At 39.5% G+C, this 26,998-nt stretch overlaps 1 protein-coding gene across 3 annotated transcripts in view; it reads left to right on the top strand.

Annotated features, from left to right (window-relative positions):
* The window catches only part of TPST1 (tyrosylprotein sulfotransferase 1), a 142,536-nt gene that overhangs the window by 17,532 nt on the left and 98,006 nt on the right, over window positions 1–26,998 (top strand). For all 3 annotated transcript variants that reach the window (XM_010381030.2, XM_010381022.2, XM_030933199.1), the window contains exon 2: window positions 12,459–13,404. In XM_010381030.2, the coding sequence (XP_010379332.1) occupies window positions 12,560–13,404 (845 nt within the window). In that variant the 5' untranslated portion in view covers window positions 12,459–12,559. The remainder of the gene's footprint in view (window positions 1–12,458; window positions 13,405–26,998) is intronic.

Below are 26,998 nucleotides of genomic sequence, written 5' to 3'. Positions count from 1 at the left end.
TGGTGCTCTGACCATGAGCTGACATAAGAATGGATCTTGCAACAATGGTTTCATGTAGGTCAGATTTGAAGTTTCTACTGCATGGCAAAGCTGTCATTCAAAATCTGTCTCTGTGCATTTATTCATTGGCAAGTTCAAGCATGGGATAAAATTATTTTTCCTTTTGCTAACAGGCTAGAAGTAAATGGAGAAACCAGATACAGACTGGACTTTAGTCAGCAGGCACAGTGGTATTGGCTGTTGCTGTTTGCCACGTTGGTTGGCATCATGAATGGGCATGAGAGGCAAGGAACTAGTGATTAACAAAGGAAAGACAGTTTTTAGGGGTGTTGTTACATTCCTGTAATTTATCTTTTGCTAGAATATGTTCCCAGCGTCTCTTTGGACCTAGAATATGGCCATGTTCCTGATTATAACAGCAGGGAGTGGTGAATGTGCTCTTGAGTGTGTGTACCTGGGCCTATGTGTGTGCACTGGGTGTTGGGCATGGCCTTGCTGGCTACTGACCTCTGTATCTCTACTTTTGTTGACTGATCCTGTTTTTGGTTAGCAATCTTACTTTATAAAATTTGCAAATATGTAAGTATAGAAATGTAATGTCAGCACTCTCTTCTCTAAGGCATTATTTCTGGGAGTCTATTTCATTTGGCCTGCTGGGAAAGAGCAGTTCTATTAATAGTGATTCCTCAGATATGTATATAGCAGTGTTTCAGTGCTTTTTCTTTCCCCTGGCGATAAAACTGAGCCTGAACATTCTGGTATTCTTTTTTTTTTTTTTTTTTTTTTTTTTTTGAGATGGAGTTTCACTCTTGTTGCCCAGGCTGGGGTGCTGCAGTGGTGCGATCTTGGCTCACCACAACCTCCACCTCCTGGGTTCAAGCAATTCTCAAGCCTCAGCTTCCTGAGTAGCTGGGATTACAGGCATGTGCCCCCATGCCTGGCTAATTTTGTATTTTTAGTAGAGACGGGGTTTCGCCATGTTGGCCAGGCTGATCTCAAACTCCTGACCTCAGGTGATCCGTCCCAGCCTCAGCCTCCCAAAGTGCTGGGATTACAGGCATGAGCCACTGCACCTGGCCCATTCTGGTATTCTTTTTAGATCAGCCTTAGCTCTGTAAATGTCCTAGTTGAGAAAATGTTGATCTGCTTGTCTGAAAATACAGCAAAGTGGAGTTTAAAAGTAAGTGAGCCACTGTGCCCGGCCCAAAATAAGACTTTAAGTAACCATTTGGAAAACAAGTATCAGGCTTTGAGTAGAGGAATGGAGCGATCTTTTTATTTAATTAATTAATTAATTAATTAAGTTAGTTTTTAGAGCTGGGGTTTGGCTCTGTTGCTCAGACTGGAGGGCAGTGGTGCGATCATGGCTCACTGCGGTGTCAACCTCCTGGATATCAGCAATCTTCCCACCTCAGCTTCCCCAGTTCTTTTGTTTTATTAAAAAAAGAACCCCTCTGGCTGCTGAGTTGAGAATAGACTCTAGTGGGCAGCAGTAGAAGTAAGGATACCTGTCAGTAATCTTGGCTGCAAGATGCTAGTAGTGGTAGTGGATGTGTTGAGAAGTAGTCTGATTCTTGAAAGTAGAGCCAACATAATTTTTTTTTTTTTTTGGTCAGATTTGTATGTTGGGTATGAGAAAGAGATGAATCAAATGTTTATTAAATCCTTTATAATCAATCATACTTCACCCTCCTTTACCTAACAATTCCTCCTCTAAAATTTAGTTTAAGAAAACAATCATGTGTGTAAAGATGCTTGTAAATACAAGAACAGTTATCATAGTTGTATATCACAGTAATGAAAATTTTAAAACATGCAAATAATAATAGAGAATCAGCCAAATAAATGTAGGTAAATCCTTTCAGTAGAGTATTATGCAGTCATTAAAATGATCTACAAGTATGTTTTTGGACAAGGAAATGCATTACAAGTATATTTCCAGGTTTAGTTTTTGTATGTATTTTGCTGGGAATTTCAGGTTTCTTTTTTTGTTTTTCAAAATTAGTTTTCAATACTGGGGGTATTTTAATGGGAAGTTGTTAGAGGGTATCAGAAACTATTGGTTGCTGCTTTAGTAATGTCCAAGCCTTTCATGTTAACTTTTGATTGGTGAATATTTTGTATCTCTACTTTCAAAAGTAATTATCTTGTTTTCCTACAATTGAATTGTTGCTAAGGAAATTTTATTTTCTTGTGCTCTTACAGCAAATCAACTAAGGCAATATTTGAAAGAAGTTGAATCATTTATTACCTGTTGCATTCTGACATGTATCAGAAATTGGCAAATCAAGTGTAATTTAAAATAGTACAAAATATTTATTTTCCTCATGTATCATATATGTAACTCCCTAAATAAATGGAGTATGCTAGAAGAATCATTCCTGTATAACTGTCGGTATAAATGGTTGAAATGAAATCAACCGTATTGGATTCATAAGCTTATTGAATCCGTAAGAACACTTCTCTTTCATTCACTGAATGAGTTTGGTTTGCTTTGTTCAGATTTTAAATGAATTTTTATTTAAGTGTTCATAAGATGGAAAATACAAGACTGTTTTTCTAGGATCATTTCTCTGTAAGTTGTTTGCTTCATATATTTCTGTCACCATTGAATCTATTATCTGTTCAATCAGAAACATTAATTGGAAGATTGAGGATCACAAACTCCTGTTTTTGGTCCTCTCCTGCCATCTGTCTTCCTCCTTCCCCCATGTTTCCCCTCAAATCTCTTCTGATTAAAAAAACATTTTTGAAATTACTACATAATAAAATAGAATTTTTTATGCACAGTTCTGTGACTTTGATACATATATTGAGTCATGTAGCAGTCACAATACAGAATAGTTCCATCACCCCAGTTATATCCCTTTATAGTCACACAGTCCCCTGGCATCCACTGATCTATAGTTTTGTCTTTTTGAGAATGTTTTATGAAAGGAATAATTTTGAGACTGGCTTCTTTTTTTTTTTTTTTTGAGACAGAGTCTCGCTCTGTCACCCAGGCTGGAGTGCAGTGGCATAATCTCAGCTCACTGCAAGCTCTGCTTCCTGGGTTCATGCCATTCTCCTGCATCAGCCTCCCAAGTAGCTTGGACTGCAGGCACCCACCACCACGCCTGGCTAATTTTTTTGTATTTTTAGTAGAGACAGGGGTTTCACCGTGTTAGCCAGGATGGTCTTGATCTCCTGACCTCGTGATCTGCCTGCCTCGGCCTCCCAAAGTGCTGGGATTACATGTGTGAGCCACCGCGCCTGGCTGAGACTGGCTTCTTTCACACGGCATAATGCCTTTGAGATTCATCCAAGTTGTTGCACATATCAAGAGTTTGTTCCTTTTTATTGCTGAGTACTATTCCAGCAGTGAAAATGTCACACTTTGTCCAAATTAACTCATGGGATAATTTCTAGATTTTGGTGATTATGACTAGAGCTGCTATAGACATTTATGTACAGGTTTTGGGTGAACAGGATTTCATTTACTAGGATAAATGCTCAGGAATGCCATTGTTGTATGGTAAGTATATATTTACATTTATTGGACTCTGCAAAACTCTTTTTCACAGTAGATATATCTATCATTGGGCATTCCCAGTAGCAAAATGTGGGAGTTCCAGTTGCTTTTTATCCTCATCAGCACGGGTCAGTATATTTTAGCCATTCTAGTAAGTGTTTAGTGGTTTTTAAAAAGTGTTATTGAGATAAAATCCACATACCATAAAATTCCCTACTGTCCAGGTTTAGAATATTTTATCACTTCAAAAAGAATACCCATGCTCATTACTAGTCACTCCTTGGGAGGCCAAGGCGGGCGGATCACGAGATCAAGAGATCGAGACCATCCTGGCCAACATTGTGAAACCCCCTCTCTACTAAAAAATACAAAAATTAGCTGGGCATGGTGGCACGCATCTGTAGTTCCAGCTGCTTGGGAGGCTGAAGCAGGACAATTGCTTGAATCTGGGAGGCGGAAGTTGCAGTGAGCCGAGATTGCGCCACTGCACTCCAGCCTGGATGACAGTGTGACACTCTGTCTCAAACAAACAAAAAACCTAGTCACTCCTCATCTTCCCCCACCCTCCAGCTCCAGGCAACTATTAATTTTACTGTCTACATATTTGCCTATTCTGGACATTTCATGTAAATGGGATCATATAGTAAGTAGTCTTTCATGAGTGACTGCTATCATTTAACATCTTTTTTTTTTTTTTTTTTTTTGAGACGGAGTCTCGCTCTGTCGCCCAGGCTGGAGTGCAGTGGCGCAATCTCGGCTCACTGCAAGCTCCGCCTCCTGGGTTCACGCCATTCTCCTGCCTCAGCCTCCTGTGTAGCTGGGATTACTGGGACCCACCACCGCACCCGGCTAATTTTTTTTTTTTTTTTGTATTTTTAGTAGAGACAGGGTTTCACTGTGTTAGCCTGGATGGTCTCGATCTTCTGACCTCGTGGTCTACCCATCTCGGCCTCCCAAAGTGCTGAAATTACAGGTGTGAGCTGCCGTGCCTGGCCCTCACTTAACATCTTTAAGTGATAGAAGTGGATGCAAGGTTTATCCATGTTGTAGCATGTATTTGTTCTTTTTTGTGGCTGAATAATACTGTATTTTGTGGGTATAACACATTTTGTTTATCCATTTATCAGCTCATGGACATTTTGGTTGTTTCTGCTTTTTGGCTATGACTAACAATGCTGTAAACATAGGGTTCTTATGTGGAGATGTGTTTCAGTACTCGGGTAGAATTTCTTGATCACATGGTAACTAATTTTTTTATTTATTTTGTTTCTTATTAAATTTTTTTTTTTTTTTTTTTTTTTTTTTTTTTTTTTGAGACAGGGACTCACTCTGTTCCCCAGGCTGGAGATATGGTGTGATTATGGCTCACTGTAGCCTGCACCTCCCAGGCTCAAGTAATCCTCCCACCTCAGCCTCCTGAGTAGCTGGGACCACAGGCACGCACCACCATGCCTGGTTAATTTTTAAGTTATTTTTTGTAGAGACAAGGTCTCATACTGTGTTGCCCATGCTTGTCTCACACTCCTGGGCTCAAGTGATTCTCCCACCTCAGCAGTAACTCTGTGTTTAGCCTTTTGAGGAAAACTGTCAGTGTGTTTTGTGAAGTGGTTGCACCATTTTACAATCCCTTCAGCAGTGTATGAGGGTTCTAATTTAACCACATTTTATCAACATTTGTTACTGCCCATGTTGTCATCTAGTGGGTGTCATGTGGTATCTCATTGTGATTTTGATTTGTATTTTCCTAGAATGATGATGTGGAGCATCTTTTCCTGTGCTGATTGACCATTTGCATATATTCTTTGGGGAAATACGTATTCTGATTCTTTGCCCATTTTTAAATTGTTATCTTTTTATTGTTGAATTGTAATAGTTCTTTATGTGTTCTGGACACAAATCCCTTATCAGGCATATAATTGGCAGATATTTTCTCCCATTTTTTGGTTTGTCTTTCACTTTCTTGCTGGTGTCCTTTGAAGCACAAAATTTTTTAATTTTGATGGAGTCCAGTTTGTCCATTTTTGGTGGTGGTGTTTGTACTTTTGGTGTTGTGTCTAGGAAACCACTACTTAACCCAAGGCCATGAAGATTTATACCTTTGTTTTGTTCTAAGAGTTTTATAGTTTTAGCTCATACATTTAGGTCTGATTCATTTTGAATTGATTTTTAAGAACGGTGTATGGTAGGTATCCGGCTTCATTCTTTTGCATGTGGATATCCAGTTACCTGAGCACCATTTGCTGAGAAGACTCTTATTTTCCTCACTGAATTGTCTTGGTACCCTTGTCAAAAATCAATTTCCCATAAACATTGTATTTCTGGATAATTCTGTTCTATTCATCTGTGTGTCCATTTTTATGCCAGTACTACATTGTCTTACGATTATAGCATTTGGTTTTGAAATTGGGAAATGGGGGTCCTCCAACTTTGTTCTTTTTTAAGATTGTTTTAGCTAGAATGAGATTTTATAAACATAAATTGGAGAAAGTAACTCCTTGCTTGAAGTATTCAAATCAGTGATACCTGATTACATCTATCATAAAATTCATATCTCTAACTTGACCCACAAGATTTATGATCTGACCTCTGTCCAGTTTGACCTTTCACCCACTTTTCCTATTGGTCACTGCCTTGCAGCTTCATTGCCCGACTTCCTGCTGCTTCTTTTTTTTTCTGAGACAAGAGTGTCTCTTTCTCACCCAGGATGGAGTACAGTGGGGTGATCTTGGCTCACTGCGACCTCCGTCTCCCGGATTCAAACAATTCTTCTGCCTCAGCCTCCTGAGTAGCTGGGATTACAGGGATGCACCACCACGGCTGGCTAATTTTTATATTTTTAGTAGAGACAGGGTTTCACCGTGTCGTCCAGGTTGGTCTCAAACTCTTGACCTCAGGTGATCCACCCGCTTTGGCCTCCCAAAGTGCTGGGATGACAAGCGTGGGCCACCGTGCCTGGCCTACTTCCTGCTTCTTGAATGTGTTAAAATGCCTTCCCATTACATGGCTTTTGCATATCCACGTACTTTTTCTTGGAATGCTCTTCTCTTCACTAATTCCTACTCATTCTTCAGGTCTTAGCCTAAATGCCGTTTTAAAAGAAAGACTGTTCTTTTTATTTTTATTTTTTTATTATTTTATTTATTTATTTATTTATTTAATTTATTTTTTGAGACGCAGTCTTGCTCTGTCACCCAGGCTGAAGTGCAGTGGCCGGATCTCGGCTCACTGCAAGCTCCGCCTCCCGGGTTTACGCCATTCTCCTGCCTCAGCCTCCCCAGTAGCTGGGACTATATAGGCGCCCGCCACCTCGCCCGGCTAGTTTTTTGTATTTTTTAGTAGAGACAGGGTTTCACCGTGTTAGCCAGAATGGTCTTGATCTCCTGACCTCGTGATCCACCTGTCTCAGCCTCCCAAAGTGCTGGGATTACAGGCTTGAGCCACCGCGCCTGGCCTCTTTTTATTTTTAAAATACTGTTTTATCTTTTCCCAGTTAGAAGAGCAACATAGAAGTCCTTTAGAGCAAGTTTGAAAAATAAAGAAAAGCATGGCTACACACACACACATACACACACATGCAGAAACCAGAGGATAAGCATTTAATGTTGTAGTGCCATCAGATGTCAGTTTGTTATTGGTCCTTTGCGTTTTTCCTTTTTTCTGTTTGGAAGCCTGCAGCATTTTTCATGCTTAGAATTGCCAAGTTGTGTCCAGATTGGGTCTGTTATCATTTGTTTTGCTCAATAGACGTGTAGACCCTTACATCTATAGTATCTGTTTACATTCGGGGAAGGTTTCTTTCTTTTTTTTTTTTTTTTCTGATACAGAGTCTCGCTCTGTTGCCCAGGCTGGAGTGCAAGTAGCAGGATCTCGGCTCACTGCAAGTTCCGCCTTCCGGGTTTACACCATTCTCCTGCCTCAGCCTCCCGAGTAACTGGGACTACAAGCGCCCGCCACCACGCCCGGCTAATTTTTTGTATTTTTAATAGAGACGGAGTTTCACCGTAGCCAGGATAGTCTCGATCTCCTGACCTCATGATTTGCCCGCCTCAGCCTCACAAAGTGCTGGGACAGGTGTGAGCCTCCACGCCCAGCCAGAAGTTTTCTTTTTTTGAATCTGCAATATGGTTTTACTTTCTTTAACCGAAATATTATTGTATAATAGGATGACTCTTCTCTGTTTTCTACATTATTCTCTTTTCTTGCCGTTGTTTCCTTTTCTTTCTACCTGGCTCCTTTTAAATTGAATATTAGGAGAACATCTTAAGTGTGTCTTCTATTATAATGGATACAATGTTGTGCATAGACATTTTAATACTATATTGCCACCAATTGTCTTAATACTTTTTTCTTTGCAGTTTTTTAAGCTGATATTTTAATCTCAACCTAGTCTTTGTGATTCTTTGTTGAAGCTTTATATAGTGCCTGGCGCAAAACTATGTGCTCAAACATATATTGAATGAATGATTAAATCATACACATGAATAAACAAGAACCAGTTCTTAGTTGTTGTATTCTACTGAGACTGTGGAAGTATTTCTCTAGTAATGAATTCCTTCTTTTAAAAGAAGCTGTGTTGAAGTGTAATTTATATATATATTGTGAACCTCCAAAATCTGAGACAGGTATCAGTTAATTTAGAAAGTTAATTTTGCCAGCCGGGCGCGGTGGCTCAAGCCTGTAATCCCAGCACTTTGGGAGGCCGAGACGGACAGATCACGAGGTCAGGAGATCGAGACCATCCTGGCTAACCCGGTGAAACCCTGTCTCTACTAAAAATACAAAAAAACTAGCCGGGCGAGGTGGCAGGCGCCTGTAGTCCCAGCTACTCGGGAGGCTCAGGCAGGAGAATGGCGTCAACCCGGGAGGCGGAGCTTGCAATGAGCTGAGATCCGGCCACTACACTCCAGCCGCAGGAAGACTTGAAGTGGGGAAGGGGCTTCCAGGTCACTGATAGGTGAGAGATGCATAGTTGCATTTTTTTAAGTTTCTGATTAGCCTTTCCAAAGGAGGCAATCAGATATACATCTGTCTCAGTGAGCAGAGGGATGACTTTGAATAGAATGGGAGGCAGGTTTGCCATAAGCAGTTCCCAGCTTGACTTTTCCCTTTAGCTTAGTGATTTGGGGGCCCCAAGATTTATTTTCCTTTCGCAAGTATGAGGGTGTAATTCAATAATTTTTTAGTAGATTTTATAGGGTTGTACAACTATGACAACAGTTCAGTTTTAGAACAGTTCAGTCACTGCAAAAAGTTCCTTCATGTAAGCTTGCACTTAAATCCCTGCTTTTTCACTCTGCTGTCTCTGTGAATTTGCCTTGTCATTTAAATGTATGCTGATGTTGCTGTCATATATATGTGTATATGTATATACACACACACTTTTAGGATTGTTTATATCTATATAAAGTATATATAGTATAAAGTATATGTACTTTATTTAAGTATATATACTTACAGTGTGCACATACTTTATAATTGTTTTCATTTTTAAGCATGGCTTTCTAGGAGTTGCCTTCCTGTCTGCATAGCTTAGTGATCAATGGTCACCCAATGCTCGGATAGTGGTTGCTTCAGACATCTTGAGCCAGTAAGGGGTTCGTCCTCTGCCAGTAGACCTCTGTGGGTAGGGAGCACATACAAAGTTTAGGCTGTTTTCGGATCTGCCTTGTCTTTTACTTTCCACCCAGTCGTTTCATGTCTCCTCTGTGCCTGCATGCCACTTCAGGGTTGGCCAACAAATGTGCCCCACCCGGACTGCAACCTTCGCCTTCTAGAGCTGTTCACCCTCTCACTCACCTCCCACCTGCTCCTTCTCTTACTCACAGTGCAGGTGGGCATGTGTGCTCTTACCCACTCCAAACCGAGCAAACTCCCTTCCACCCCAGCAGCGAAACTGTCAGTCCTAATATTTTGCCTTGCCCTGCTCTGCCTTGCAGAACCTCTGTACCTACTGAATGGGTAGATGAGGTGGGAGTAACCTTACACAGACTCTCATTGTTCTTACCTACCTTTTAGCAGTTTTTCAAGCATAAATGCTTCTCAGGTTGTTTTATTCTTCTGGTGGATTTCCAGAGCACTGAAAGGGTTGTTTTGCCCATTTCACCCAGCTTTATCATTGGTTTTTGGGGAGAGGAATTAACTACCTTCTCACTAGGCTGTACCTGGAAGTATTCCCTCTCAGAATGTATTTTTCAGTGTAGTTAGTCATTTCCCCAGGTATATTTAGGGTTCTCCAGAAAAACAAAACCGAACCCCTGTGTTAGGGTTTTACAGAAAAACAACCAGTAGTCAGGGCAAGGCAAACCATTAGCACTGGCTGCTTTGCTAGTGGGTTGGAAGGGATCTCACTGAATTTAGAGTGGTAGATAACACGCATGCCTACTGTGTATATGGGGAGGGGTCGGGGGTAGAGAGAGAAAGAGACTGATTTTAAGGAATTCATTTATGTGATTGTGGGGCTTTCAAGTCTGAAATTCATAGGGCAGTTGGGCAGAGATGAGTTGATGTTGCAGTCTTGTTCCCAGAGCAAACTGAGGGTCGGGCTGCTATTTCTTGTGGCCCAATAACGAGATGCAGATGAACTGGGGAGAAAGAGAGTTTTTATTTCTGTAACCGGTTACAGGGAGGCCTGGAAATTATCACCAGACCAACTTAAAATTACAAAGTTTTTCTGAGCTTATATACCTTCTGACCTATATGTCTGCATGTAAGTGTGCATTCATCTAAAGATGTAAGTGATTAACTTATTTTAATCTGTAACTAAAGTCTGAGTCCTGAAGTGCATTTGCTGGAGCCTCAGTAAGTTTACTTAATCTAAATGGGTCTAGGTGCTGGGGTGATTACCCTTATCTTGTCTCCTGCTAAATCACGGAGATTTGGGGAGTTCCTTCAGACTTCCAATAAACTTGTTTGTGGAGGCCTGGGGAGTTTCTTCAGACCCCCAATAAAACTTGTTTAATCCTAAATGGGTCCTGTTAAGAATTCCTTCGTTATTTTGTCATGCTTTAAGGCCCAGGAAAGGCCTAGGCAAAACTCTTGGTGGGCTTTTGTTACATTCCAGCCGTTGTATAACGGCACTGGCTTTTTTTTTTTTTTTTAGCTTTTAATATTGAACTGAACCACTCAGTCGGTACTGAAACAGTTGTTATGGAGGCCTGCGTTAGTGACCTGGCCTGCCACAGTCTTGACTCCAGATTCTACTGGGTAGCAGGCTGGACACACAGGCAGGGTTTCCATGTTGTAGTTCTTTCCCAGGAAACCTCAGTCTTTGCTCTTAAAACCTGTTAGACGAGGCCTTCCTGTGTTATGGAGGGTAATCCACTTTACTAGAAATCTGTTGATTTAAATGTTAATCACATCTAAAATATACCTTCACAGCCATATCTAGACTGGTGTTTGACCAAACAACTGGGCACCAAAGCCTAGCCAAGTTGACACATAAAATTAACTGCCACACTTGCCTTCTGAGGATTCAGGGTAAATTATTTTGGTGTAGATGTAGTCTGGTTGCTGTCTGTTTCCCACTGTATACCCTTGTTCTAGCTAAACTAGCAGCTCCAGCTGTTTCATATACATGCTTCTGCTTTTGCACATCCATGCCTTTGGTCGTTGTGTACCTGCAGCTTAGAGTGCTTCCTGTGTCCAGATCTTACCTGTCCTTCTGAGGATTAGATCACAGATATTTATACATACAATATTCTTTGCAGCCTATACACCAGCTCTCCTAAACTTCTTCCTGTCACCTAATTATGCTATGTTCTGTCTTGCCATTGTGCTTTTGCACACAAGTTCCTTTGGTTTAGAATATCCCTCCCTTCTCTTCTCTTTTCTTTTTTAAAGAGACGGGGTCTCGGTATGTTGCCTGGGCTGGTCTCGAACTCTTGAGCTCAGACGATCCTCCCATCTCGGTCTCCCAAAGAGCTGTGATTACAGGTGTAAGCTGCTGCACCTGGTCCTTCCCTCCTACTTTCTGTAAAACTTTTACAGCTTCTTCAGGTCAATTACATGCTCCTTTTCATTATGCTCCCATTGTCCCTTTGCATATTTCCACTGAGGCACTCATCACATTTTATTGTTATTGTTTACATATCTGTCTGTCAAAAGACTTTGTCTTCCAAGGGCAGAGGTTACTCTACTGTTTTCCTTTTCAAAGTTGGTCCTCTGTCGAGCCTGAGTATCTGGTCTGTAGTACCTAAATAAATTGTGGGATAATAAACTGAATCTCTGTTAAAGATTTGGAAGTTGTTTCATGTTTCTTCTGTAATTTCTCATTGTTAGAATGTGGAGCTAATAACTGCTTAGAGATGAGGCAAGTCTGAATAGCAGAGATCAGCCTTGAGTTGGACTCCAGACATTCTTGGGCTTATTAAATATTTGGTTGACTCACTGAAAGAAATAGTTTTATTTATTTTCCATTCTTTACCAGGTACATAGTTTCAGAATTACAGTATTAACAAAAGCTGTTTCCGATTATAGACATTGATTTATTTTTACTCAAATTTGTATATACTGTATATACTGAGTAAAACAAATTTTGCTCAAATTTGTTTTAAGAATATCAGAGAATCCTTTGGGAGGCTGAGGTGGGTGGATCATGAGGTCAGGAGATTGAGACCATCCTGGCTAACACAGTGAAACCCCATCTCTACTAAAAATACAAAAAATTAGCTGGGCATGGTGGTGGGCGCCTGTAGTCCCAGCTACTCGGGAGGCTGAGGCGGGAGAATGGCATGAACCCAGGAGGTGGAGCTTGCAGTGAGCCGAGACCGTGCCACTGCACTCCAGCCTGGGCGACAGAGCGAGACTCCGTTTCAAAAAATAAAACAGTATCAGAGAATCCAAGACTGTTTCAGCTTTTTTCTACCTAAAATGCAGTGGTGATAACTGGTGACTGATTTGTAAGCAATCTCAATGTAATGATAAAATAACGTTTTCCTTTCTCTACTAGATGTTGGTTATCTTTCCGAAGTAGACTCTCCATGGCCTGAACATTTTCCGAAAATCATTTTGAGCAAAATATCTGTTTAATAACAAGATAACCACATCAAGATGGTTGGAAAGCTGAAGCAGAACTTACTATTGGCATGTCTGGTGATTAGTTCTGTGACTGTGTTTTACTTGGGCCAGCATGCCATGGAATGCCATCACCGGATAGAGGAACGTAGCCAGCCAGTCAAATTGGAGAGCACAAGGACCACTGTGAGAACTGGTCTGGACCTCAAAGCCAACAAAACCTTTGCCTATCACAAAGATATGCCTTTAATATTTATTGGAGGTGTGCCTCGGAGTGGAACCACACTGATGAGGGCCATGCTGGACGCACATCCTGACATTCGCTGTGGAGAGGAAACCAGGGTCATTCCCCGAATCCTGGCCCTGAAGCAGATGTGGTCACGGTCAAGTAAAGAGAAGATCCGCCTGGATGAGGCTGGTGTTACTGATGAAGTGCTGGATTCTGCCATGCAAGCTTTCTTACTAGAAATCATTGTTAAGCATGGGGAGCCAGCCCCTTATTTATGTAATAAAGATCCTTTTGCCCTGAAATCTTTAACTTACCTTGCTAGGTTATTCCCCAATGCCAAATTTCTCCTGATGGTCCGAGATGGCCGGGCATCAGTACATTCGATGATTTCTCGAAAAGTTACTATAGCTGGATTTGACCTGAACAGCTATAGGGACTGTTTGACCAAGTGGAATCGTGCTATAGAGACCATGTATAACCAGTGTATGGAGGTTGGTTATAAAAAGTGCATGTTGGTTCACTATGAACAACTTGTCTTACATCCTGAACGATGGATGAGAACACTCTTAAAGTTCCTCCAGATTCCATGGAACCATTCGGTATTGCACCATGAAGAGATGATTGGGAAAGCTGGGGGAGTGTCTCTGTCAAAGTGAGTAGAAGACTTTTTTTATTTTGACTCTATATTTAGCTAATAATCTATACATACATATGTATGTGTTTTATATATATATGTGTATATGTACCTGTGTGTGTATATATAGAAACTGAAGACCTTTTCTGGAACAGATACAGATTCACTGATGAGGTTTCTTTTTTTTATTAATTCTCTGCTAGTTTATTATGGATTTTCACTTATTTATACTTCATTTTTTCATTTATATATCGTGGCCCTCTTATTTGTTTGATGGATACAAACCCAACTTACAGGCGGTGAAAAGCCTCTTCAAGGCCTCAGACCTTAATGTTCATCATTCAGTTTTAGGGGCTTCTGATTTCTAATTTCTAGATTTTTTTTTTTTTTTTTTTTTGAGATGGAGTCTCGCTCTGTCGCCCGGGCTGGAGTGTAGTGGCCGGATCTCAGCTCACTGCAAGCTCCGCCTCCCGGGTTTGCGCCATTCCCCAGCCTCAGCCTCCCGAGTAGCTGGAACTACAGGCGCCCGCCACCTTGCCCGGCTAGTTTTTTGTATTTTTTAGTAGAGACGGGGTTTCACCGTGTTAGCCAGGATGGTCTCGATCTCCTGACCTCGTGATCCGCCCGTCTTGGCCTCCTAAAGTGCTGGGATTACAGGCTTGAGCCACCGCGCCCGGCCCCTAATTTCTAGATATTGTTGTTAATGAGGATAGTCGGCTTTTTTGTGGATAAAGGTTAAAATCAGGAAGTGCGTATATCATGTTAATAAGCACATAGTGAATTATAAGCATTTTGAAATTTTTAGTGGTAGAGAAAAATAAAAGCATCATCTAACCTAATCTCTTCATTTTATGGACAAGTAGACTGAGTCACAGTAAGATTAAAACAATTTGTTCAGATTTAGATGGCAAGACCAGAATTCGAATATGTGTGCCTTGGTCTCCATGAGGTCGTGCTTTTCTCCATGGCATTTTACTACGTGTCGTGCTTCCTTTGTCATCTGAAGGATATAACCTCTCTTATCTTTTACAAAAGGCTAGAGAATCTCCAAAATTTGGAAGCCTAATCCATACAAGAAGTTCCTTGGATTCAAAACTTCTTAAATGATGATTTTTAGCATTTTGCTGCTTTTCTTATGAAGTGACAACTAGTATACCCTCCCACCTGTCTTGATGACTTATATACATGGAATGAGGATATAAAAATGGAAACTACTATTAAATTGAGGTAGCATCTCTTCATGAAGAAAAGTTGGCTATAACTATATTTTTGGTTTTTTTCATTTATCAAAGTAATATATAACCCCTGTAAAAAAGAAAAAGCAGTATACTTTCCTTGTGTGCCCTTCTTACTTTCACCAAGGAATATCTCCTTAATTTTTTTTTTTTTTTTTTTTTTTTTTTGCTGTATAGAACTTGTATAGTAAATAGATTTCTTATGTAGATAATCTCAAAGGAACAGCTGCCTGCCTATACCGAGCTTTCAATTATTGATTATAAGTTATGACATACCATCACTGTAGTGGCTCTAGGTTGTTTTTATTGATTCAAAGAAAATTTCAGCTCTGGCTACTCTGATTGCAGTTTATTATTATTTCCAGATAATAGACTATAATTGATTTTTAATCACCTGCATTAGATATTTCAGTCTTTGTGCTTGTATGTTGGCCCGGCACGGATGGCACCTACATTTGCTAATATAAAAGGAGCTGTTAGACCACCAGCCTCTTTAGTAGGGATTAAAGAGATATGCTTAGGTTAAATTTTGGTGCCAATCAGGAAGAGAACATCTTGTGTATATACTTGCTATATTTAAGGTAAGGAGAAAGGCCAAGAAAATTCATAGAAATTATATTATGAATTAATGAATTTTAGAAAGCAAAGAGACCTTACTTAGCATTTCAGTATGTGGAATGGAGGCCCTGTAAGGCTCTATGTTTTGTCAAAAATTAACGTGTCACAATCATGAGTAGAAGCTACTAATGCTTATTCCAAGATTTTTGCATTTGGGGTCTCTCTAGTTTGGGGCTATTACGGATAAAAGTTGCTGAGAACATTCTTGTACATTACTTTTGGTGGATATAGCATTCACTTCTTTTAGGTATTTACCAATGAATAGAATTGCTGGATGACAAGGGGTATGTGTGTATGTGTGTGTGTTTGATACTAAGAGTTTTCCAAAGTGTCTCTATCATTCATGTATGGCTGTACTGTAGATGAACATGTTCTAGTTGCCTCACATCTTTACCAACACTTGGTATTTTAGTATTTTCTGGTAGGCTACAATTGTTTTTTAAGACTTAAAAGCAAAATAATATTTGAACCCGTTTTTGAAAGAAAATCTTACCCAGAATTCCAATATAAAACAAGAACTCCTTTGGTTGAGGTGAGTCTAAACTAGACCATATTTCCTTTTTTTTTTTTTTTTTTCTGAGACGGAGTTTCACTGGGTCATCCAGGCTGGAGTGCAGTGGCACGATCTCTGCTCACTGCAACCTCCATCTCCCAGGCTCAAGTGATCCTTCCATCTCAGCCTCCCGAGTAACTGGGATTATAGGCACGCACCACTGTGCCCAGCTTTTTTTTTTTTTTTTTTTTTTTTTGTAGTTTTGGTAGAGCCCCATGCTGTCCACACTGGTCTCAAACCCCTGAGTTCAGGCAATCCATGTACCTCAGCCTCCCAGAGTACTGGGGTTACAGGCATGAGCCACTATACCTAACCAGCTATACTTCTTTTTTTAAGATTGAATCCCTACTTTCAAAAACTGCTTAATAGGGAATAAGGCAGAAACATACAAAATTATTACATAGTACCAAGTTGTAAATATCCCATGTTCATTGTGATGAAGAATTAATCACCTAGAGTCAGTCATCCTGTGTGCTTTTCTTTTTATTTAAACATTTTTATTTTGGGAAAATTGTTTAAAATAAATATTTTAATACTTAGTATTACGTAGTATTACAATACTTAAATATTTAGGTAACCTTCAAGGTTTGAAGATGTCACCAGATGGCCTAGGGACACTTATAGAAGTTGTCAAAAATAGAGGTATCAGCAGGCTTTCACAGTTCTGCCTCTTGTGTTGTTAACTATGAAAGTTAACCTTTACTTTGCTTAGAAATTTCCAATTATTTTCTGTCAGGGTGGCATCTCTTGCTTCTCTGGGCAGTTCCAGTTACGGAACAGTCAAGGAGAAGTAAAGTTTGAGGACTATTTAACGTTGCCCTTTTCTCATGGTTTGTGGATTTTTTTGTGGAATTTTAGTTGTCTCCATCAGGGAACTTTTGGGAAGTTACAAGAGTGTACAGTTACTTCTGTTATTAAACTCATTATGATACCATGAAATTACCTGGAACTAATAAAAATCAAGTTTTTAGGTCAAAAGAGCAAAACCAGAAAAGCAGATTAATGTAACAGTGATGCTTAGACAACAAGTGCAGGAATCACAACTACAATTCAGAGACGAGTTCTTATCTACACTTAGAGCAGAAAGAGAATGTAGCAACTATTAAACCCAAATAAATTAGAATGAAAAAGATAATAGTAGTGATAAGTACAAGAGAACAAATAAGAATATTAAAACTGACACCCTACAGCTTCTAATAAGTAAAGCAGACAAAAAAACCTCTAAATCAGATCAAAAGCAAAGAAAGACTAAATAAATGAGTGAAAATAATGCAAAAAGGTTTTTGGAAATGGAGATATTTTGAGGAAGTAGGAAGAATAATTAGTAATTTATTAAATTTATAACACAGTTTCTTTTTACTATCCAAAGTGAAATTTAGTTTTGTTAAAGAAAAAATTATTCAGTGATACTTGCTAAGGCATGAGGCAGTGTTTATTTAGCACCTTTGCAGGAGATTCAGGGACCACTGCAATCGGGTCTTGCAGTGGGGGATAGAGATTGGACTTAACTCTGAATACAGCATGGGCAAGTGGGAATTTATAGCCAGGGAGCAAGGTGAGGGTCAGTGGATGGAAAATTGCTATGAGGAAACATCAGGGGTCAGGGGCATTCTGGCTAAATTTACCTGATAGGATTCTCACTGAAGACAGGCCAGGGTGATCAGACATCACCTGGGGAGTGGTGGAGGATGAGAAACCTGAGAGTGATTAGTTATCAAGGGTCGGAGGTTCTTGCTAAACTGCCTTGGCAGGGTTCTTTGCTAAAACTGGAATTTGTTTTTTCTTTTTTTGAGACGGAGTCTTTCTCTGTCTCCCAGGCTGGAGTGCAGTGGCGCGATTTCGGCTCACTGCAAGCTCCACCCTCCGGGTTCACACCATTCTCCTGCCTCAGCCTCCTGAGTAGCTGGGACTATAGGCGCCCACCGCCATGCCTGGCTAATTTTTTGTATTTTTAGTAGAGATGGGGTTTCACTGTGTTAGCCAGGATGGTCTCAATCTCTTGACCTCGTGATCCACCTGCCTCAGCCTCCCAAAGTGCTGGGATTACAGGCATGAGCCACTGCACCCAGCCTAAAACTGGATTTTATAAAGAAGTGCACTGATGGTCCTAGGAGAAGGTTCAGGAGCCTGACTGAAGTTTGGTCACACAAAGAATCTTTGTCAGTTTGGAAACTTAAAATTTCTTACATCTTATGGGATTAACAGAAAACTCAATAGCCACTTGAAATTCTTCTGAAATTTAAGGATAAAAATATTTTGAGCAAGTGAAGGGAATGACAGACAATATTCACAAAGATTATGAGCATTAATAGCATGGAAAATTAATAGCAGGCAAATTAGGATCATCTGAGCTCCACTAGCTCAGTCTGAAATATCCCAGAAGAATTTTATAAATATTACATGTAGTGTTTTTTTTTTTTTCTTTCATGAAACTATCAGAGAACAAGTCTGTTTATTTGTGAAAACTTCTCCTTTGTGAAGGCACTGCCTAAGGATGCTATTGGGGTTGTGTCTTTTTTTATTTTTCTTTGGAGACAGGGTCTTGCTCTGTCACCTAGGCTGGAGTACAGTGGCAAGGTTATGGCTTACTGCAGCCTTGAACTTCTGGGCTCAAACGATCTTCCCACCTTAGCTTCCTGTTAGTAGGTGCATGCCATCATGCCTGGCTAATTTTTTTTTTTTTTTTTTGGTAGAGACAGGGTCTCACTATGTTACCCAGGCTGGACTCGAACTCCTGGCCTCAAGCAGTCTTCCTGCCTTGGCCTCCCAAAGTGCTGGGATTACCACTGTGAGCTGCCGTGCCTAGCCTCCTTTTACAAGTTATATTGAAGACAGAAGTGACTGAGACATCTTAGCTGAAGAGGAGGAATTGAATAAACAAGGGATACAAGTGACAGTAAAGTGGGCTGTGAAAGGAAATCAGAGAGCTGATGAAACACTGCATTTCAAAGTGTGTCAGTGAAAGATTGAGAAGAAGCAGAACCAGAACATGAATTAATAAGGCAACATTTGTACTTTTCTTGGAGAATATAGCAATTGGTAGCAAACATTAGAAGTTGGATATCAGATCATTTATTAGTTTGATTAGATTTCTCTACAAATAATGGAGATCCAAAATAACAAAGATTTCCAAATAATGACTGTTATGTAGAAGAAGGCAGACCAGGGCTGCTTTGTCAGTTCTGCAGTCATCTGGCATCTAGGCTGCTTCCAGCTTTTGTCTCCATCATTCCCAGGATCCAAGTTGGAGCGCCAGTCATTTCATCTACATTCTAAGCAGCACAGCAGGGGTGGATGTATGTGAAACAAATGGCGTTTAGTATTTTTTGAGGATATTTCTTAGAAGCTTCCAGCTAGTACTTCTTGCTTTTCACTGACCACCACACCCAGCTGATTTTGTGTGTGTGTGTTTTTAGTAGAGATGGGGTTTCACCATGTTAGCCAGGATGGCCTTGATCTCCTGACCTCATGATCGGCCCGCCTGGGCCTCCCAAAGTGCTGGGATTACAGGCGTGAGCCACCATGCCTGGCCAATATGTGTATTGTTTTTAAATGTTCTGTTAGTTGCTGGTGTATACAATTGTAAATGACTTGTATATCTATATCCTGCAGCTTTCCTAATGTTTTGTGGTTTTGCCTAAGCTAGGACTTCTAATAGTAATAAGCAACCTTGGTTTAAAACAGTTGTTGTTGCTGGGTGCTCACACCTGTAATCCGAGCACTTTTTGAGGCCGAGTTGGGCGGATCACGAAGTCAGGAGATCGAGACCATCCTGGCTAACACGGTGAAACTCCATCTCTACTAAAAATACAAAAAATTATCAGGGCGTGGTGGTGGGCACCTGTAGTCCCAGCTACTTGGGAGGCTGAGGCAGGAGAATGGCGTGAATCCGGGAGGCGGAACTTGCAGTGAGCAGAGATCACACCACTGCACTCCAGCCTGGGCGACAGAGCGAGACAACGTCTCAAAAAAAAAAAAGTTCTTCTTAAATGGGGGCAGTTTGTTCCCCAGGGGACATTTGGCAATGTCTAGAGACTTTTTGGTTGTCACATTTGGGGAAGTGGAGGTGATACTGCTGGCCTTAAATAGAAAGAGGCCAGGGTGTTGCTAAACATCCTGCAATTATAGGACAGCTACTACAACAAAGTATTTATCCGGCCCCAAATGTCAGTTGTGCCAAGGTTGAGAAATCATGTTTTAAAGGGAATGCCTTAAACAATATTTTATTATTGTGCAGAATTCCAAACACAAAAATAAATTGATAAGCAGAATTCCCAATATCAACAGTTAACCATTGTAGGGCCAGTATTGTTAACTCCTTTCCTTCCCCCCAACTTCTGCTGAATTATTATTTTAAAACAAATACAAGATATCACATCATTCCATCTATAAATACTTCTCTGTGTGTCACTAGAGGTTCCCAAATTATGGTTTCAGAATACCAAAAAAATCCTTCAGACCTTCCCAGGAGATCTGCAAGATTAAAACTATTTTCACAATAATACTAAGATGTTATTTGAATTTTCATTCTGTTGACATTTGTGCTGATAGTGCAGAAGAGCTGAAAACTCTGGATACCTTAGCACAGATCAAGGCTGTGACACCAAACTGTACTTAGTGGTCATTGTACTTGTAGTACTGTCAGATTCTCTTCTGCTTAAAAAAAAACCAACTGGATTTAAGTAAGAATGTGATTCATGAAGCAGTACAATTTTTTTTAGTCTTCTGCCTAATGGTTTTAGTGATCATTGATGAATCATTGCCCAGGCCTACTATTTTATTAAGTGTGGCCAAATGGTAGTCTAATTTAAAATTTCCTTCTGTATTCATTAATGATATTTTTCTATAAAGAAGACTGTGCTTATACCAACTGTTTAGTTACTCCTAAATATCCTGTGTATAGGAAATGAAGGAAGAAGATTTATTTTTTTCCCCAGAACAGAGTTCACTCTAAAGGGAATATGTTTAATGAATTTTGTTGTATTTATTTTAATGTACATTATTGGTATATGCTGTTAGTTTTCTTTCTCTTTGTTGATACCTTTTATCAAGTTGAAGAATTTCTCTTCTATTTCTAGTTCACTAAGAGTTTTCAAAGTTAATGGATATTGTATTTGTTTTTTCTTGCTGTGTAGTAAGTTACCCCAGAATTTAGTGGCTGAAAACAACAAACATTATATAAAAGTTTCTGTGTGTCAGGAATATGGACACAGCATAGCTGGATCTTCTGCCTCAGAGTCCCTCACAAGACTGCATCAGGGCTGGACTGGGGAAGGAATGATTTCCTAGTTCATGTGGTATTTGGCACGATTCAGTTCCTTATCTGTCGTAGGTGGAGGGCCTTAGTTCCTTGCCGTGTATGTTTCTGTATAGGGCTACTTAACATGGCAGCTGGCAAGCAAGAAGAGCCAGAGAAGGTAAAGAAGATGGAAGTTACATCTTTTGCAACCTTATCTCAGAAGTGACATCCTATCACTTTTGCCATATTAATTAGAATCAAATTCCTAGGCCCAGCTAAAATCAAGTAGATGGGATTACACAAAGGTAGGAATATCAGGAGTTGGGAACCATCAGGTGCTGTTTTAGAAGCAGCCTTCCAGCCTGCCCTCTGGCCCCCAGTGACTCATGTCTCTTGCATATGCCCTTCTTAATTTGCCCCTTTCTCCAGGTCTCCAAAAGTCTCATTCCATTACAGCATCAGCTCACAGTCCAGAATCTTACCATCTAAATCAGGTCCAGTTATGAATGAGGCTTATGGGTGAAGTTTCTTTCTTTTTTTTTTTTCTTGAGACAGCGTCTCACTCTGTTGCCTAGGCTGGAGTGCAGTGGTGCAATCATGGCTCACTGCAGCCTCAAACTCCTGGGTTCAAGTGATCCTCCTGCCTCAGCCTCCTGAGTAGCTAGGATTACAGTTGTGTGCCACCACAGCTGGCTGATTTTTTGATTTTTAGTGGAGATAGGGTTTCGTATGTTGCCCAGGCTGGTTTCAAACTCCTGGGCTTAGCCTCCCAAAGTGCTAGGATTACAGGTGTGAGCCACTGCACCTGGCCAAAGTTTTTAAAATATAGTTCCTTGTGTACAGTTCCACTCAATCTGTAGAAATGTAACATTAAAGGTACAAGTTATTCTCCTTTCCCTATATCCAGTATACAAGGGTGGAACAGGCATGGGATAATAGACATTCCTGTTTAAAGGAGGGAAAATAGGAGGCACAGAAGTGTCACTGGTCCATATCAATTCTGAAATCCAGCCAGGATGTTAGAAGTTCCTTGATTGGTCTAACGGCCTAGGAATAATTCCTGCCCTCCTGACGCTTGATTCCATCTCTGAGTTATTCTTCCTTTTTCATGAAAGGTAGCAGTTAGCAGCTGTGTAGTTTTTTATCAGTCTGCTTCCTGCCAGTAGAATTTTGGGAGTCTAGTGGCCTCTTTTCATGTTGTACTATTTCTGGGTTTTTTTGGTCCAACCTGGCAGTGTTGCTGCTGATATAATTTTCTCAAAAACTTTGTAAGTCTTTTGTGAAACTCATTGGTGTTGATTCCATTGGGTAATAGTCACACCTACAAATCTAAGGTACACCCTTCTTTACTTTGTGATCTTTCTCAGATGGCTGAGGGACAATGTTCTTAAGCTTCCTAGAGCCCCTGTTGTTTAGTCGCGAGGACCTATTAGGCACACCCTTAATTTATTTAAAGAGTCCTTTATATGACAGAATTACTGGGAACTATTTTCCAGGTAGCCCACCACAAAGGTTGTATTTTGTCAAATTGAAGGAGTCATCTGACTTTCTTTAATCATAAGCTGCAAATATAGTAAGCTGCATTAATACATTTTCTAATATTTATTTAACTTTGAATTTCTGGAGAAAACCCAACTTGGTCATGATTTATCATCTGAGCTTTGTTTTTGGCTTTGGTATGCAAATTTTTTTTTTTTTTTTTTTTGAGACAGAGTCTTGCTCTGTCGCCCAGGCTGGAGTGCAGTGGTGCGATCTTGGCTCACTGCAACCTCCGCCTCCTGGCTTCACGCCATTCTCCTGCCTCAGCCTCCCGAGTAGCTGGGACTACAGGCACCTGCCACCTCGCCCGGCTAAATTTTTGTATTTTTAGTAGAGACACAGTTTCACCGTGTTAGCCAGGATGATCTCGATCTCCTGACCTCGTGATCCACGCGCCTTGGCCTCCCAAAGTGCTGGGATTACAGACGTGAGCCACTGCGCCCAGCTAGTATGCTAATTGTTGGCTTAGGATTTTTATATCTATTTCATGAGTGACACTGACCTGTAATTTTCTCTTTTCTTACACTCTAAGTCTTGTTTTGTTATATAGTTATGCTTCCCTTACAAATTACTTTTGATTGTCTTTTCCCTCAATTTTGGATCACATTTTCCTGATGCTGTGGATTTGAGTAACTTTGGAGTTATATTTTGTGTCTCTAAGCCCTGTTAAAATCCTTGGGAGAATGCTGATTTTATTTTTGTTTTGGTAGGCAGTCAGGCTGGTTAGGTTCTAAACCACAAGTTTTCTCACCTTCTGTGAATAGTATTTCCAGTATCAATTCAAAGACTGCGCTGTGCTACTTTGGGTCTTTCCTATCCACAGACCATTTATGAGTTAGTTTGGAGCTTTGACAACAGTTTATATTTTAATTTATTCTCAGAGACTTTGCTTTGCTTCCCTGAATCTGTCTCATGTGTGAGCTAGAAGTTGTGCTGATTCATGTGCAAAATTACGGGAAACCCTTTCTCTGGCTCGTCTTTTTCCTGGATTCCCCACATACTCTATGGCTCCCAGAGGCTCCTTTCATTGTTAGTATAGTCTGACATTTGGATTTCTTTCAGAGCTTTAGCTGCCTGTGATGCGTTTCTGTATGGCTGGTGCCACCCTTAGGGTGAAGAGCTCAGAGAAAGTGTTAAAAATAATGAGAATGATTCTTACACTCCTTAGACCACTGTGGTCTTTCCCAATTATTTTTGCCTGAAATGAGGGGTTTTGCCCAGAGTTTTTGCTGCTCACATTTGTGCATAGTATGGACTTAATGATTCTAATTTTATTCTAAGGATCTTTATATTTCTCAGGGTTTTTTGTTTTGTTTTTTTGAAAAAGTCTTAGTTTCTTAGGTTATTTTTGGTTTATTTAATTCTGGGTTGGCAATAATATTCTCTTAGTGTTTTGAAGATACTATTCCACCATCCACTAGTTGCAGTGGTTGCTGTTGAAAAATCTGCTGTCAGTAATTGTCAGGCCTTTGTTATATATCATTTATCTGACCACTTTAAGCTCTTTATCATTTGTGTATTTTGTTTTTATTACTGTATTTTGTGAGTAGGTGTGGATTCCTTTTTTTTTGTTTAGCTTGGTAAATGCTCTTCTTGTAAATAATTATAATTTTGTTTCTTTAGACAATATAGGGCTATTTAAATTATTTCTTCTTAAGTGAGCTTTGGTAGTTTGTGTCTTTCAAGGAATTTGTTTATTTCCTCTAAGTTGTAGAATTTATAGGCATCAAGTTGTTTTTAATCATTATTATTTACAATCTGTAGAATCTGTAGTAATCTGTAGAACCTTGCATTCCTGAAATCAGTAATTTTTACTTGGAATGTGTTGAGCTCTTTGGATCAGTGAGTTTTATAGTTTATATAAAATTGGAAAATTGTGTACATTTTTTTTCAAAAATTTTTTCTCCTTCTTTTTCTTTTCCTTCAGGACTCCAGTTACACATATATGAGACTGTTTGAAATGTTTCCACAGTTCACCGATTTTTTTCAATTTTATTTTCAAAAATAGGCTGTTTTTTATAGCAGTTCTGGATTCATGGCAAAATTGAACAGAAAGTGTAGAGAATTCCCATATATTGCTTATCCACACACATGCACAGCCTACCCCAATATCAGTATTCTACTGCTATATTTATTACAATCGATGAATTTATGTTGACACATTATTATAACCCAAAGTTCATAGTTTACATTGGTGTTCACTCTTGGCATTGTACATTCTATGGGTTTTGACAAATGTACACTACCATATATCTACCATTTTAGTATCATACAGAATATTTTCACTGTCCTAAAAATCCTCTGTGTTCCACCTATTTATCCTTTCTTTTTCCAGCCCATTGGCAGCCACTGATCTTTTACTCTAGCCATAGTTTTCCCTTTTCCAGAATGTCATAGAGTTGCAATCATACAGTATGTAGCCTTTTCAGATTGGGCTGTTTCGCTTAGTAATATGCACTTTACTCCATGTCGTCTCATGTCTCCATAGTTTATTTCTTTTTAGCACTGCCGTCAATACAGCTTAAGTATCTCTTATCCAAAATGCTTGGACTAGAAGTGTTTCAAATTTTGTTTTCTTTTTTGGATTTTGAAATATTTGCATATACATGATTAGATATCTTGGGAATGGGACTCAAGTCTAAATATGAAATTCATTTATGTTTCATATTACACCTTATGCACATAGCCTCAAGGTGATTTTATACAATATTTTGAATAATTTTGTTAATGAAACAAAGTCTGTGTTAAGTATGTGTGGAATTTTCCACTTGTGGAGTCAACGTGAATGTCACAAAATTTCATATTTTGGAGCATTTCAGATTTTTGGATTAGGGATGCTCAACGTGTACTTGAATGACTGTACTCCATAATAACTGTGGAATAATCTGTGGAATAACTGTTTTAATGCATTTGGTAATTCTAACATCTGTGTTATTTGAAATTGATTATTTTTCTCATTATGAGTTGTGTTTCCCTGTTTATTTTCATGCCTGATAATATTTGATTGGATGCCAGATGTTGTAAATTTTACTTTTTTGGTTGCTGGATATTTTTTGTTTTGTTTTTGTTTGCTGGATATTATTGTAGTTCTACAAATATTCTTGAGCTTTGTTCTGGGACGCAGTTAACTTACTTGACCAGTTTGATCTTTGGGGATTTTGCTTTTATGATTTGTTAGGTGAGTCTGAAGAAATACTTAGTCTGTGCCTGATTATTCCCTATTACTGAGTCAAGACCTGGCTGAGTACTCTACCAGTACCCAATAAATTATGAGTTTATCCACTCTGGGTGGTAAGAGCAAGCACTATTCCTTGTTCTTTGTGAGTTCTGGGCACAGTTCCCTGTAAATTCGTTCTTTCCACTTAGCACATCTCCAGAATTCTCTCTGTATACAGCTCTCTCCTCTGTGATTCTCTGGCCTGAAAACTCCAACCAGGACTTTCAGCTCCATTTCTCAATTTAGAATCTGCTGGGCTCTGCCTGGGACCCCCTTCTTGTACCACAGCCTGGATATTTTCTCAAGGCAGTAAGCTGGGGCAATTATGGGGATCACTTTTTTTCCCATTTTTTGGGAAACACTGTTCTTCATTGCCCTAATATCCAGTGTTTTGAAAATTGTTGTGCAACGTATATTGTCTGTTTTTTTTTTTTTTTTATTTTTTGGTTCTTTCAGGTTGTAGTACCCCACTGGATTACTTTGAAGCTTTTCAGTATGGTCCTTTGAAAGATAAGCACTCTTTACTTTTTTCTGAAACCTTTTATATTGTCTGAACTCATCACGTGTAGACAGCACTGAGTTGCTGTGTTCATGAAACATGTATAAGTCTATGTACTAGTTTGCTTTATTTCCCAGTATATCAGTTTTGTTCAGTAACAGTCATTTGATAGATTAGTGCTCACCTTAAAATTTTTTAAAATTTTGAGCAGCTGATGGCTGTGTATGTTATCTCCTATATCTTTATATTATCCTGGATTCAGAGCCATAGAATGCTACTTAGATTCTTTAGGAAAGTCTTTGTGTGTCTGACATTCTGTTTATCATTTTCATAGAAAACATATTTAATACATATATTTTTCCATAAAATATATGTTGTCATATTGGGTTCAGATCTTGGCTTTACCACTTACTGACTGTGGGGCCTTGAATCAGATACTTAACCTTTGTATGCCTCATTTTCTTCATGTGTAAAATGGTGATAGTAATGGCATTTACCTCATAGGGTTGTTAGTAAGGTTTAAATGTATTAATAATATGTAAAGAGCTTAGGATAGTATCTGGCACCTAAGTGCTATAAATGTGTGTTTGGTATTATTATTTTTACCACTGCTATCACCACCACTGCATATATTACTGCTAGTGTCCATGCCAGGAGAACCATGTCTGTTCCCTAGATGACATATGGGTGTGTGTGTCTAAAGGTGAGGTGA

This window comes from Rhinopithecus roxellana, chromosome 6 (assembly GCF_007565055.1).
Source record: "Rhinopithecus roxellana isolate Shanxi Qingling chromosome 6, ASM756505v1, whole genome shotgun sequence".
Taxonomy (NCBI): domain Eukaryota; kingdom Metazoa; phylum Chordata; class Mammalia; order Primates; family Cercopithecidae; genus Rhinopithecus; species Rhinopithecus roxellana.
Note: the sequence above shows the minus strand (reverse complement) of the source record. Positions and strands in the feature narration are given on the sequence as shown.